This window comes from Sceloporus occidentalis, unplaced genomic scaffold (assembly GCF_023333645.1).
Source record: "Sceloporus occidentalis isolate IW3139 unplaced genomic scaffold, rSceOcc1.0.p SCAF_4, whole genome shotgun sequence".
NCBI lineage: Eukaryota > Metazoa > Chordata > Lepidosauria > Squamata > Phrynosomatidae > Sceloporus > Sceloporus occidentalis.
In genome coordinates, this window is record NW_028316984.1 from 46,898,083 (window position 1) to 46,913,895 (window position 15,813).

The 15,813-nt window shown below is 41.0% G+C and overlaps 1 protein-coding gene across 1 annotated transcript in view; it reads right to left on the reverse strand.

Annotated features, from left to right (window-relative positions):
- UPP2 (uridine phosphorylase 2) overlaps positions 1 to 15,813 on the reverse strand; it is a 38,873-nt gene that overhangs the window by 15,514 nt on the left and 7,546 nt on the right. Inside the window, exons 3-5 of the mRNA XM_089519979.1 lie at positions 13,620 to 13,778; positions 4,220 to 4,334; positions 2,448 to 2,657 (exon numbers count right to left, since the gene is read on the reverse strand). Of these exons, the coding sequence (XP_089376105.1) occupies positions 2,448 to 2,657; positions 4,220 to 4,334; positions 13,620 to 13,778 (484 nt within the window). The remainder of the gene's footprint in view (positions 1 to 2,447; positions 2,658 to 4,219; positions 4,335 to 13,619; positions 13,779 to 15,813) is intronic.

Consider the following 15,813-nt stretch of genomic DNA (forward strand, 5'->3'; position numbering starts at 1 on the left):
CAAGTCATGCCAGACAAATCTAATCCCTTTCTTTGATAAAATTACCAGCTTGTTAGATGAAGGGAATGCTGTGGATATAGTATATCTTGATTTCAGTAAGGCCTTTGACAAGGTTTCCCATGACATTCTTGCAAACAAGCTTGTAAAATGTGGACTAGACAAGGTAACTGTTACATGGATTTGTAACTGGTTGACCGGCCGAACCCAAAGGGTGCTCAACAATGGCTCCTTTTCATCCTGGAGAGAAGTGACCAGTGGGGTCCCACAGGGCTCTGTCCTGGGCCCAGTGTTATTCAACACCTTTATCAATGACCTGGATAACAGAATTGGGAGCTTACTTATCAAATTTGCAGATGACACCAAATTAGGAGGAATAGCTAATACCCCAGAGGACAGGATCAAGATTCAAAATGACCTGAATAGACTAGAAAGCTGGGCCAAAGCTAACAAAATGAAATTCAACACGGAGAAATGTAAGGTATTGCACTTAGGGCAGAAAAATAAAATGCACAAATATAGGATTGGGGACACCTGGCTGAATGAAACTACATGTGAAAGGGATCTAGGAGTCCAAGTAGACCACAAGTTGAACATGAGTGAACAGTGTGATGCGGCAGCTAAAAATGGCCAATGCAATTTTAGGCTGCATCAATAAAAGTATAGTGTCTAGATTAAGAGAAGTTATAGTGCCACTGTATTCTGCTTTGGTCAGGCCCCACCTAGAATATTGTGTCCAGTTCTGGGCGCCACAATTCAGAAGGGACATTGAGAAACTGGAGCGTGTCCAAAGGAGGGCGACAAAAATAGTGAAGGGTCTGGAAACCTTGCCCTATGAGGAACGACTTAGGGAGCTGGGGATGTTTAGCCTGGAGAAAAGAAGGTTAAGAGGTGATATGATAGCCCTGTTTAAATATTTGAAGGGATGTCATATTGAGGAGGGAACAAGCTTGTTTTCTTCTGCTCCAGAGAACAGAACTCGGAACAATGGATGCAAGCTACAGGAAAAGAGATTCCACCTCAACATTAGGAGGAACTTCCTGACAGTAAGGGCTGTTCGACAGTGGAATGCTGGCTCTGTGGAGAGTAAAGGCCAGCTGCCCTTTTGCTTAGAGTAAAAGAGAGGGCAAGTAATAGCAGCAGCAATGATGAAGTGAGCAGTGGCAATCATGAGGCTTTCCCTCTCGCTTCCAATGGTCAGAGAACTTGGGCTTGCTGTCAGCTGATGATCTTAAAGATGTAGGAAGATCAGTCTAGAATGGGCCCCTCATCTAGGCATCATGCCATTTACAATTTTTAAAGTAAACAGTAATATTATGAAGTGGACACACAGCCAGCAATTTATTTATTTATTGGCAATACTACAGCTGTTGTTGTTTGCGTTCAAGTAATTTCTGACTTATGGTGACCCTAAGGCAAAACTGCCATGGGGTTTTCTTGGCAAGATTTGATCAGAGGAGGTTTGCCATTGCCTTTGTCTGAAGACTGAGAGCATATGACTTGCCCATTCAATGAGTTTAATGGCTGAGAGGGGAATTGAATCCTGGTCTCCAGAGTTGTAACAGTTGAACCACTATGCCATACTTAGCATGACCAAAACAAAGGCTAAAATTTTCAGCCCCTGTGTGATGTAATGAACATCTACAAAGGCAACCCCACATAGAATGCATTGTAGTGAACCATTTACAACATGTTGGTATATATGAGCATTCATGTTATAAAACTGGGCAAATGTAGGGTAGCGTAACTTTGATAATTGTTCCCAAAGTTACCACAGAGCAAAGGTTTCTGAAATAATTAGAAGCTGAGGAAAACTTATTACAGCTGATCTTATGAAGAGATGTGGATAAGGAAATGAAATGTCCTTAGCACATTTACTGAAAAATCTACCCATGTTCAATGAAGCTTATAGACAGTCCATGATTACTCAGGAATATGTTCTATTCAATTTAGGGGTACTTGCATCTGCATAAATAGATACATGTGCGCGCACACATTCATGTGTTGTTTCAGAAGACTTTCAAATCAAATGAAGGAACAAGAAGAAAATTGATAAACTTCCTAGGCAATGCCAACTAAAATCTGGATATGTCATGTCATGATGCCATAATGCTTCCAGTTGAAGTGAGAGCTGCCAACTTGGATGACTTTAAAGGGGACTGGACAAATTCATGGAAGATAAAGGTATCCGTGGCTGCTAGTTATATTACTTTCAGTACCAGACATCAGTCAGCATCAGTTGCTGAAGAAGAAGGGACACAGGATACTACTGCACTATTGTTCTGCTTGTGGGTTTTTCATAGGCAACCACTTCCCCAGTGAATGAACAGAATGCTGGACCAGGTAGGCCTTTTGTCTGGTCCTACACATCTCTTGTTATTTTGTTCTTTTTAGAATTATTTTTATCTTTAAGATTAAAAAATATTGACTTATATATACTCCCCACTCACCCTCATAAAAATCATAGGTGCACATTGTATGGCCGACAAGTGTTGGAAAATCCTCTATCTCTCTGCTGCATTCTAGTAATTCTTCTGCCAGCTCTTGGTCCAATTCAGTGCTTCGTACAACTACATTGTCCAGTATCACCTGTTCAAACTGCGGCTTAAAAAATGAATCCACTGCTTTATCTGTTATTACAACAGAGCCGGCATCAATCCCTGAAAACAAAAAGATGTTAATGAAATTAAGGACTGCTTGAGCAAAAAGACACCTGCAATTATACATGACAGCAATACTCATCTGAACTTGTGAAAAGTTAACTTTATGCAAACACAAAACTGATACAAGGCTACACGTCACATGAAAGCCACAGTGTGTATGACTGAATTTCCCTATACCTGAAATTTGGTTTCAGATTTACTTCACTGTAGTGAAATCTTCAGTATCTCTTGTTGTGCTTTGAAACATTGGGCAAGCTTACATTTACTGTAAAATTCAGGTGGGCCCTGGGCTTTCCAGATTTACAATAGGCCTGGGCTTGTCTACATTATTATAGTGCTATGGAATGCTATGGAATTAAGGGATTTGCAATTCTGAGAAATATTTAACATTCTCTGTTAGAGCGCTCTGGTGCCACAACAAATTACAAATCCCAGGATTCCATAGCATGGAGCCATAGCAGTTCAAGCAGTATCAAACTGCATTATTTCTACAGTGCAGATGCAACCCTAGACTCTTAGTTTTGAAGAAAATATTTGTGTACAGTCCACCTGCCCCAATTGTGGGCTTGCCATCCGCGGATTTGAGCATCCATGCATGGCAAGCCCCATTGGCCCTAATGGTGGCACATGCACAAACAACCATTAAACTTGACTTGAGGTCCTGTCGTTTTTGACATCTGTGGATACTAAGGTCTGACTATACATTATTCAAAGCATTGTTTCACAACACAGTACTAAAAATGGCCAGAACTCTATATTGTCTACTGAGTTATGTATGCGTAACTAGGCAGTGTCTCCTATCCCACCCACCTCAACCTATTTTACCAGGCAGTAGCTACTTCACTCTGATGGAAATCTGTTCAGCTGGTAACCAGGGCAAAAGAAGATTATTTTTACCCACTTCCCATCAGCCAGCCAGCCAGTGAGGCTGCAATGAAGACTTATGACAGGTGTCCTGCTTCTGATCATCACAGCCTCATGGGCCAGTGAAAAGGCCATCTTTCTGTGATCCTCCCAATCATTAGCTGTATCCTTTGCCCAATCTGGCTGCTGCCTGCAAAAGTAGGTTTGGGAGGGTATTCACGATCGTGGCAATAGTGCCATGATTGTAACTACATAATGTTTGTGAATATGGATTAGGTATAGATCCATAACTCCCATTTTGGGAGAAAGCTGGGATATAAATCCAATAAACAAATAAATAAAACTTGATGCTACACATTCATAATTGCAATACTGAGTTCAAGTCATTTTTGTGTGTGCACGTCTCTTATTCTTATCCATCTGATTTTTTAAATGTATGGTGAAAAAGTAATCCACTCTCCCCTCCCCCCAAAAATAACCTTGTATCTGAAAAGAACAAGTAGTCCTGATTTCCAGGCTAATGCTACATTAGAAAAATAGCTGTTTGTAGCCTTTTATATGCCCTGGCAGGCTGATATTTGTAGACTTGAAATTATTTTAAAATGTTACGAAAATCTCATAAAGGCATGACCTTTTCCTGCGATGTATTTCATTTGCATCCCCTCTGCCCGACAGTAGCAAAACTCTTTGCTCACCTAATCCTCCTGAAGTACCGATGCGTATAATGGTAACATCACAGCATTTTGCATGGTGTAGCAATTTGATTAGTTCATGAAGCATGATGGAAATGGAAGGAACACCCATTCCATGCTGTTAGGGAAAGAGGGAGAAAGACCAAGAATAACTTCATATCTTCTTAGCAAAAATGAAATAATTTTAAAGTCTAAAAATAATGTCTAGAGATAATAAGGCTACGTCTAAATTACTGGTGTTCAGTAAATGTCTATGTCAGTTGGATGTATGGTGTATAGCCCACCCAAACTAGGTGGATTTTAACTTGGCTTTCTTGTTTTGAAATGTCTTGCAAATGCAGTACACTAAGATAGCTATCTGTGCCTTTTTCTGCAATACCTTCAATTAACCAGGCATTGAGATTAACAAAAAAGCATCTACACAGTGTTATTTTAGATATGGCTAAAAGAAATTCAGAAAACCAACCAAAGATTTCAATAGGGAAATGTTGCAGAATAACCCATTGTGTGCCTCCTTAGAAATAAGACTCAATTAGTTTTATGGGACATACTGTCGGGTAAGTGGGTAATTCAATCTAGAACCTTTGAATCAAAGAGATTTCCAAAATGTTGGCTCACTATCCAACAGGTGATTCAACAGGACTACCAATAGGACCATAGATTACTGGGTTAGGATGAACCAGAAGCAGAGACATTTAAAGAGGTTTCTGAATTACACTTTGAGTATTACTTTGCACCGACTTTGAAATCTGCTGAATGTGACCAGTTTTGAAAACAAAATTGCATAGTGCTTTTGAAACCATCAAACTGGAGCATTTGTTTTCTTTTGGCAAGTACACAATTTTGAGTTTGCATCATGTGGAGCAGCCAATCAGTCCAATTCAAATTAACACAATGCAAATCTGAAGCTGGTTTGGAAATCCATCAAAGGCTGTGCCACTTTTCTTCCTCCCCTATTAGGAACACAGGATGTCATTTTCTCTACTGAGTCACACCGTATGTTCATTTAGATAGGTAACATCTATACTTGAGGGCTAAACTACATGGTTATTAAACCCATGAATAGCATGGAATAGGACCCCCCCCCCTTTTTTTTTTTTAACAAATGTATTCAGATCCCTGAATCTGAATAGGTAAGAGAGATCGGAAGCTCTCTACCAGTCATGCCCTTTTCTAACTTCACCCCCACAATGGAGGAAGCAGAAGATTGGAGCACTGCATACTTACTTGTAGGTAAAAAGAGGCTCAGTTGCACACTACATATTTAATGTGTGGATATAAATCTGATTATATTGTTCTTATAGAGAAGAATGGAACATTTTTAAAGTGTTTTCCCTTCTGGGGAGGACAACAACATTTTCTGCATGTTTACCAGAGATTGTTCACAGTTGGGGGATTTATTTTGTCAAAAATTTAACCTAGGGTTTTTTTTGGGGGTGGTGGTGGTGGCAGAAATCAATTTGGTTTTGCCCTACATGTATGTTTTGGCACAAACTAGGATAAATTTTAAAGGGCTGGTCTTTTCATGTTTGCAAAAGGATAGAAAATCTTGTAGAGTTTGACAGTTTCTTCAACTAGGTATCCTAAGGACAAGAAAAGGGAGAAATGTTTTTTACATCCTTAGTTTAATGTAATGTGTCATTTAGCCTGAGCAACAGCAGCTCTCGCAGGTTTTGCCAAGAGCATTTTCCAGCCCGGCCCAGAAACACCAGAGTGGGAACCTGAGCTTTTTGTATGAAAACTGTATTCTTCATTGTTGAACTCCTCCATTAGCAGTCAATAAGCAACTTGTAGAGAAAATGGTATAGAGAATGATAGTTAACCGTTTTATCTAACAGGGCAGATCTCCATAAATATACATATTAGTCTTGATTAAATTATTCATTATTGGAGAGACACTTGAGTGTGTTCCCAACAAAAGATTAACAAAACGATTATTAACCTTTGCAAGAATTGTGAAAGATTCTTTCTTCATAATGCAGACTGGAAGCTGAAGCAAAATATCATCTGTTGAAAGCTACTAGTTAAGCCTCTGGCAAAAAGGGTTGTGGTTGGGAACCTATGGCCCTCCAGATGTTGATGGAGTTCAATTCCCTTCAGCATAGCCAATAGTCAGTATTGAAGTTCAGGAGCACCCAGAAAGTCATAGATCCCCTGAACCAAGGTTTTTCTGCTTTGTACCTCATAATCTAACAGTGTGTTCTTGCAGTATGGAGTAATGAGATGCAGGGTGCAGAAACAATCCATTATAGTCACACTATTGCTCTTATCCTTCCCCTCACAGTGTGCTGCTGCTCTTTTAACACACTGTGAAGTCGTGGGGCCTTTCAGTAACAGCAAAGCCATTGAACTCTTTCTCCAGTATATAACTGCCATCAAGCGGTTAATCCTTCCCCAGGGCTTCAATTTACAGGCTACTGTCAGCAAAAGCATGAGCAGACTTTTCCAGAAATTCTAGGACACCAAGTATATAGCATCGGTCCCAGTGGGAGCCACTCCACTCCCTACTATCTATGGCTCAAAAGAGAGAGCCACCTTGGGTCCTATCCCAGGAGAAAAGCAGGTTATAAATTCAATATATAATATGTAAATAAATAAAATTTATCCCATTCTAAGAAGAGGCACTCCTCCAAGTAGAGAAAAGGTAGTGGTGCTTTTGACATAGCACATGACATCCTCACTTTTGTCTCTTGCATTTGATATGCTTTGTTTTGTGATTGATCATTGCAACATAATGTATATGTCTGATCATTTTGACACATATAGCTAAGGAAATCTGAACGTGGGAGGGAAAATAGATTAACTGTAGGCAATGTGCCCTCCCCTCAACATCTAGTTTGACATTCAGAGTGCTTCACTGGAAACTTGTGATACCCTAAGTCATTTCACTGGTGGATCACAATAAAAGGTACTTAAATGGTATCTGTAGCAATTTTCTCTAAATTCTCTTACATATATACAGGGAATGACCCCAAGTCATCAACTCCTGCTGACCTAACCAAAAAAAAAGTTATTCCTCTGCTAACAAGATAATGTGAGGGTCTTTCAAAGTCAGTATGTGGCATCCCAAGATATATGACATGATTCTAACAAAAGAATGGGATAAATCATTGTCTTTGGGTCTGATCCCACTTCTGTTCAATGTTACAATAAAACAACCCTTTGGCTTGCATGGGGATCTTATGCTCCTGGCCTATTAATCTTATGTTTCACTTGTCTAGCAGAGATGCAGGTAGGGAATTTCCTAGGCAGGCCTGTACATCTGTTACATTCCATGTATCCAAAGAACAGGGAAATAATTTATAGAAAGAGCAAGAGGAAGCCATGGCAATTTTTCCCCACTCACTGTATTAAAGTTTAAAACATATAGCATTTTAATGCCTGGATGATTAGAGTAGCAATAACTGCTTGGGGAGTGTGTTAAGGGAAAGAAAGGAACATGGCTGGTAAATTAGTTATAAAATGAACAACATAGGGTTTTGGAATTTACTAGAATGAAGGAGAAATGGGTCATTTGGAGAATACCCATAGCAAGTGGTGCATAGATGTATGAATGTTGGAGTACCGCTCTGGAGACTAGGGTTTGAATCCCTGCTTGTCTATGGAAACCCACCAGGTGTTCTTGGGCAAGCCACATTCTCTCCACCTGAGAGAAAAGCAAAAGCGAACCCTTATGAACAAATCTTGCCAAGAAAACCCTGTAAAAGGTGAACAACAACAAAAGTGAGATTATCTGAGGGTTTTCTTGGCAAGATTTGTTCAGAGAGGGTTTGCCCTTGCCTTTCTTTGAGGCTGAGAAAGTGTAACTTGCCTAAGGCCACCCAGTTGGTTTCCATGGCTAAACAGAGATTCGAACCTTGGTCTCCCAGAACTGTAGTTCAGTGCTCAAACTAATACAAAACAATGAATTGTATCTACATAAAACCGCAGTCTTATAACTTATAACTCAAAGCTACAAATGACATTTAAGAGCCCTGCGATAAGTCCAAAATTACTTAAGATATTCTTTATTCACAATTTAATTATATTATGCTAAATATAAAATGGACTGGTTTCATATCTATCTGTACATCAGGCCCCACTGTGCTATCCTCCTATCAGGAGTACAACTAAGGGGTGGGGATGAAGGCATTGCCCCCAAATAAGAATTTCCCCACTTATGGGCTTTTGTTTCAGTCCTCATATTTCTGGCATTACAGAGAATGAGCTATTGGAAAATGTTCAAAAATAGAACATTTTCATTTGCTGTGTTCACATTCCCTTGCTGTCTTTGCCAGCCCCTTTTCTTTGGATGCCTAAACTGTATTACTAAATGCTTGTTGGAAATTCGGATGTCAAAGAAAATGTCAGGAGGACAACATTCTTATTGGGAGAGGGAAAGCCCTCATTTTGCCCCCTCCCACCATGGTGTAGTGTAGTGGTTGCGTGTTGGGTTATGACTCTGGAGACCAGGATTTGATTCCCTGCTTGGCTATGAAACCCACTGGGTGACCTTGGGCAAGTTCCATGCTCTCAGACTCAGGGAAAGGTAATAACATACTTCCTCTGACAAATGTTGCCAAGAAAACCTCATAATAGGTTCGTTTTAGGGTTGCCATAAGTTAGAAACTACTTGAAGGCACATAACAACAACCACCACCACCATGGCTATATCTCTTCTCCAGATGATGGTATGTCTTCTGAATGTTTGTTGCGGAAGAAAAAGAGTGGGGGATATTCTTGCCCCTGATGTCCTTCTCATGAGCTTTGCATTAGTCATCTGGTTGGTTATTGTGGAAAAACAATCCTGGATTTAGGTAGGCTATTGATGTGAGCCAGCACAGGTGTTCTGATGTGTTTAGCCCCTTTCATAAAGTGATGTATGAGGTTAAAGTAAGATTGAGTGTGAGGTTAATTTTAGCCATTGAACCACTGTGAATGCATGGGAATAAAAGAATTTTGCTTGGATTATATTTGCATATGCTACAGAAAAGGCTTCACAGTGTAAAGCTTCTGTGTGCATGAGCAGACAGTGGGTAGAAATGTGAAACACACTGCAAGAAAACTAGAGTGCAGCAGTATTCAAGTATGTTAGCAGCAAGCATACAGATGGATGTTATGCATGCTTTCATCCCTAATATATATGGAGAGGGTTTTTGTATACACATATCCAGTTGAATGCGGAAAGTCAGATGCAAACAGGTGCTATGTTTTCCAGCTTGATTCACTATGTGGCTTCCCAGTCTTTCCTCCCTCCTGTTTTCTTTTAAATAGCTGGTAGGTGCTACTGATTTCTGACAAAACCCAATGTTCATATGTATAGCTAAAGCTTAAACATTCTTTCTTTGGGAGACAGCCCAGTGCGAATTTGTGCCTTGGGTCAAAGAACCAATTGTCTGACATATATTGAAAATTACTGAATGTTTCCATTCCATTGTAATATTCTCAGTACCACTTCAGTGAATCCAAACAAAGGACTACTCGTACTACACAATGATATTGCTATGAATACACTTTAACCTCTGTGGCAGCATTCTATGGAATCCTGAGATTTGTAGTCTAGGGAGGGACCTTTAGAATCTTCAGTCAGGGATCTCCTCTGGGGCCTCTGACAAAACTACAAACCCCAAAATTCTATGGGATGGAACCATATTATAATGAAATAATAGTGCTATAATTGTGTAGTGAGGAAGGGCCCAAGGTCCTAACCCTATGTTATGAGTTATACAACACAGTTCTATGCAGGAATAAGTCTCCTTAAGAATTCACACAGGACACAACACAGAGACACTTATCCAATACCCTGTTGAATAAGTGTTTGTATGTTGTGTGCCTTCAAGTTATTTCAACTTATGGCCCTAAAGTGAACCTATCACGGGGGTTTCTTGACAAGATTTGTCCAGAGGAGGTTTACCATTGCCTTTCTATCATGGCATAGCGCAGTGATGGCAAACCTTTTAGAGCAGTGGTTCTCAACCTGTGGGTTGTGACCCCTTTGGGGGTCAAACAACCCTTTCACAGGGATTGCCTAAGGGGGTGTTCCCACTTGGCAGATAAAACGGATTATATTGGCGCGATTCTGATTTGGATTATGTTCCAGGAATAATTCGATTTTTTTCCATCGTTTCCATTACGAAAAGGGGCAAATTACCTCGATTCATTTAGACCCTGTTTTTGTTCCCATTTATTTTAAATCGCTTTATTTTAAAGTGGATTAACTTGCTGCCCATTCCCATTTGTATCCACAAGCTGTCCATCAAGCGCCTAGGCTTCAGACATCACAAGTCTTGGGGTTGTTTTTTGGGGGGGGGGGCAGCCAATGAAAATCGGCTGCATCCGAGGCTCTTCCGTTGTGTCTCCCCAGACTAGAAGGAGCCTCTATTCGTCCTCTTCTGTGTCTCCCCATATTAACTGCCATAACTCAGTGCTAGGGAATCCTGGGAATGGTAGTTTATTATGGCACCAGCACTCTCTGGCAGAGGAGGATAAATGTCTCACAAACACAACAGTTCCCATAATTCCTTAGTACTGAGCCAGGGAAGGTTAAGGGGTCTCAAACTGTATTATTTCTACAGTGGGTTTTGAACTACAGATTAGTTTTTTTCATAAATTAAAAAAGTTGTTACTTTATAATTTACTTTAGATACACACACACACACACACACAAATATACATTCATATGTGCGTTCACACACACACACACAAATGTGTATGTGTGTATATACCTATGTTTGTGTGTGTGTGTATATATATACAGTGGAACCTCGCCATACGCGGGGGATCCGTTCTGGATCCCGCCGCGTATGGCGATTTCCGCCTATGCTCGAGCCCCATTGTTTACATGCACGGCGGCGTGGAGGTGCGTGGGGCGCAATGGGCGTGCGCGGGGCGCAACGGGCGCACGCACCCATTCAACTGAATGGGACGCGCCGCCCCTTCCACCCCGCGCACACGCCGCGGCTTGAGCGTGTATGCTCAAGGCCGCGTATGGCGCGCCCGCCTATGGCGAGGTTCCACTGTATATACATGTGTGTGTGTGAGTATTCATATATAAACATATGTGTGTGTATAAAGATAGATTATCTATCTATCTATCTATCTATCTATCTATCTATCTAGTGTGTGTGCGTGTGTATTTGCCAAATCGGATCAAGGAGGAGAAGGCAGCGGGCTTCAGTGCGGAGAAACTCTTTGGGGATGAGAAAAGAGAAAGCTTGATCCCCCCCTCAGATCCCTGGGCATCCAGGCGTCCAGGCTCTCCTGTGTCTTCCCATAGTTCCTCTGGAATGAGCCTCCATTCCCCAAATCCCTTTGCCTCCCCCATTGCTCCCTGGGCTGTCTGGGGGGCGATCAAGCAGGCATGTACTGCAAAGCCCATCTGCTGCTCAGGTGTCCAGGCTCTCCTGTGTCTTCCCATAGTTCCTCAGGAATGAGCCTCCATTCCCCAAATCTCTTTGCCTCCCCCATTGCTCCCTGGGCTGTCTGGGGGGCGATCAAGCAGGCACGTACTGCAAAGCCCATCTGCTGCTCAGGCGTCCAGGCTCTCCTGTGTCTTCCCATAGTTCCTCAGGAATGAGCCTCCTTTCCACAAAATCTCTTTGCCTCCCCCATTGCTCCCTGGGCTGTCTGGGGGGCAATCAAGCAGGCATGTCCTGCAAAGCCCATCTGCTGCTCAGGCAGAGGTGAAAAAAGAAAAAAGAATAGTTTAAAATGGTGTTCAATGGCTCCCCTCACACGTCGGTCTATGAATGAGGAGCAGAGGGGAGGTTGCAATTCACTGGGAGAAAGTCTATGCGAATTGAAGAAAATGGTGCTGGCGGCGCAGAAAGAGAACAAAGAGAGTGATACTCCCAGTCCAGCCCCTTGAGCGATGCTCCTCCCATCTCCAGGTTCCTGAATCAGACACCCTTTCGTTCCCATTCGGATACTGTGAATCGGACCCCGGGAGCAAAAACAATCCACGTTAAAACCTACTGTTTTTTTAAACCGCTTTATAGGCATATAATTCAAGATAATCCGATTCAGATTTGAATCTCTATGGGAATGATTTAGAGGCAATGCAGGTCAAATTCGGGCTTGAGTGGAAACAATACCCCCTAAATTTGCATCATGATCCGCTTTATAGGCGAATGGGAACACCCCCTAAGACCATCGGAAAGCACTGTTTGTTTAAGAATCTATCTGCCACCCACATGTCTGGTTGAAACGAAAGCTGAAATGATGAATCAAAAAGCCTCGATGAGAGTCTTTCTTGCCATACACACATATACACACACTGAAGGAGCCTTTAGGTTTTACCCTCGACCTATCCATGGCTCATAATTTTGGCTCCCAAACCTGACCTTGACTTATACATGAGGTCAATTTACAGTTAAGTATATACGATAGTTGCAATAGCAGTAACAGTAGTAGCATTAAAGGCAGAAACAGATATGCACTAGATAATGAGAAAACATACAACTTTTGAATTGAAGGTGATTGTCCTCAGCTCACTTCAGTGCCTTCTTTGTAATTTTGTATGCAAATTATCTATATAACATTGTATAAAACAGCCTTCCTTTATGTCATGCCTTCCAGATGTTTGGGACTAAAACTTGCATAATCCCTGACCAGTGACCATGCTGTCAAGGGCTGATGAGGGTTATAGTCCACACCTAGGATGGAAGATTAATTTATACTTTGGGGAGGGGTGGGGTGCTGCAAATGCAGGACTGAAATAATATATCCTACATTGCAAAGAGCATCCAGTCGTATGGCTTTGGCAATACCTTCATTGGTTCTGAAGTGATCTAGATGAATCTCACAAGCATATTGAACTCTGCAGACCACAAGGGGCTAAAACATTGCCTTGCTCTGCCTTCCAGGCTGGCTTATTATAACAAGCTCTTACTGCAGAAAGCAGCTATTCAGGGGCCAGCGTGGGCCATGCAATCTACATACCAAGAGTTGTACTATAAACCTGCAAAGAAAGGAATTTGCTTTTTTTCCCAAGGTAACTACTTTGTTCAGTTTCCCATATTTCTGGTTTAGCACCCAAGAGATATGCTAAGATTACAAGATGTGCCCTCAGGCATTCTCACTGACAGCATCAGTAGAAACAGTGAACAGCTTAAAGGACTGAAAGAGCTCATAGAAGCTATGCTTGTCAGTCAAAGCAAAGGTACCAACAGGGCTGTAGAATGAGGCTGATTCCTGAAAGGCTTTGTTAATGATTATATTGTTGCATATATATGTGTGTGTGTGTGTGTGTGTGTGTGTGTGTGTGTGTGTATATATATATATATATGTTCCTTGATTATAAAAGTTTTCATTCCAGTTCATCTCACAAGTCTTCGATTTACATTAAGTATTAAACATGGTAAAGTCATTGGTTACTGTTGTGCTACTAATGGAAGTATTTTTGGTACCTTCAAAATGTACTTACACTGATGGAGAGAACCGGGCCAACCTTATACATGCAGTACCGATCTGTCCCAGCACAAATGTCTGTCACATCTTTGGCATCTCCTTTGAGTCCAAGTTCTTTATGCATGAACTCAGCAAAAGCTTTCATTCTGTTTGGGCTCCCACCCATGCAGACAAACTGGAAAATAAATTATCAGATTATCAGACGTAGCAACAACTGAGACTTGGTTTGCACTTGGTTTGCTGAACTGCTTTCATATATTTTCTTTTCTTTTTTGAATATCCAAAGGGAATGTGCCAAGAAGACAGAAGAAACCAGCTTCCTGACCTATTTATGTAAGGTGGCAGTTAACATGAATGAAAATACATTTCTCAGGTATCCCAAGCAGTCTAATGGATTTAAAATGTGACAGCATATTGTGTTTTAGCAGAACAAGTTGTTTTGCTTCCTTTAACTGTATTATTGTTATGAAATCTGAAGCTGGAGCTAGACTATACTCTGAGAAATATATGGCTTGGGTTGAAAACAGCTGCAGAGCTATTCTCTGTTTAGTAAACATCTAGTAAAACAAAATGTGTGATCTGACACAAGTGCACTTCAAACTTCTTTGGCTCCTTGAAGCAGGAGCCAATAAAGTGAAATGCAAGCGGCAATGATGTCATGCCAGCCTTCTTCTTTTTCTAGGTGGTTAGCAAAGTTGGTGGGGAGATGCAGGGCTGAATGACTACATTGTCCATGGAATTCTGCCTATATTTTAAAAGGGGTAAATGGCAAACTAAAATAAAACACAGACATCTGTACTTCGTGTCTGCTTGTTCCTTGTCCAGGTACCTCCTATGAAGCAACTGAAACGTTCAGTTTAAAGTAAATCCAGCATAATATCGTTTTAATGCAGTGACTGAAGCTAAACTGTTGGTAGTTATTTCTACTGCAAACAAACTAGGAGCAGATGCTGAAGCAGCGGTTGGCCTGATTTATGATTTCAGTGGCATCAACCAGAATGACAGGAATTGCTCAGAATTATGCAGATGAAACAGGGAATTACAATTGTGAACAAGAATGTCAGAAAGAGCCACATTTAAAAAAAAAAAAAAAAAAGGGGGGGGGAGATTCCTCTTACTTCTAAATCTACCAGACAACTAATCATCATGTTCCAGCAATCCCACATGGCTGATGCAGTCAGAAATGATATGAGGAATTAAATTACTGGAACTGTTTTAGGTTACTAAAGTTCTGTGTCACTTTGCATCCTGCTGCACAGCCATAGAAATATTATAGTTGCAGTCCTAAGCATACCTATCCACTGAGGTCAGCTCAGTGGGACTTCCTCTTGAGTAAATCCGTTTAAATTAACACTATGCTACAGGGGAATGCAGTATAGAGAACTGGCTCATGTCTTTAATTGCCTGTATTCTAGGTAGCTTCAATTACCTCTAAATTTTAGTAAAGGTTGTGTTCCTCCAGCTCTTAGGTCCTTGGTTGGAACTGAAAAAATGCACAGCATACAAACCATGCCAAGGATAAGTGCTACAGAGAAAGTGAGGCACTTGTGGAATAATTTCAGTAGGAAATATCTTTCAAAATGACTTAACCTTCCCATTGACATCAGTGGGATTGAAAGTGCTTCCATTTGGCCTCCATTTTTCTGGAGAAAAATCAGTTGAATCCATTGTTGTTTCATGGATGCCCCATTCCAAAACGCACAATTTCAGATGAGATTCCCGTTAGGAAAACTTCATGATAGCCAGCTTCATATGCAATATGCGTATTTTGCAGCAATATGCAAAATAATATAGTTTAAAGAAAGAGAGCATGTTTTGACATCCTCAGTTAAAAGGAGCAGGCAACAGCAGGAAATATCTCTCTCCCCAAGACTCTGGAGAGTCTCTGCCAGACAGTATAAACTTTACTAGGCAAAATGGACAAACTGTGTGACCTGGTAGGATGCAGCTTCCTAGATTCCAGCTCTCTACTTTATTTTTGGCTTCCCCTTTGTGAATTAATTTCAAATCTAAGACCAGAATTTTGTCTGGGAGACCTTTGCATATGAAGAAATACATGTGCAAAACGCGTAAATTTGCTTTAGAAAATAATCATAGATTTAGAGAGCTAAATGCCCCCAAAGTATTTATTTACAGTGTTTAACTGGAACCACTTGCATATAACCCTTTACTTTCCCATTTCCTAAAATTATATAGTACTAGGATGGTTC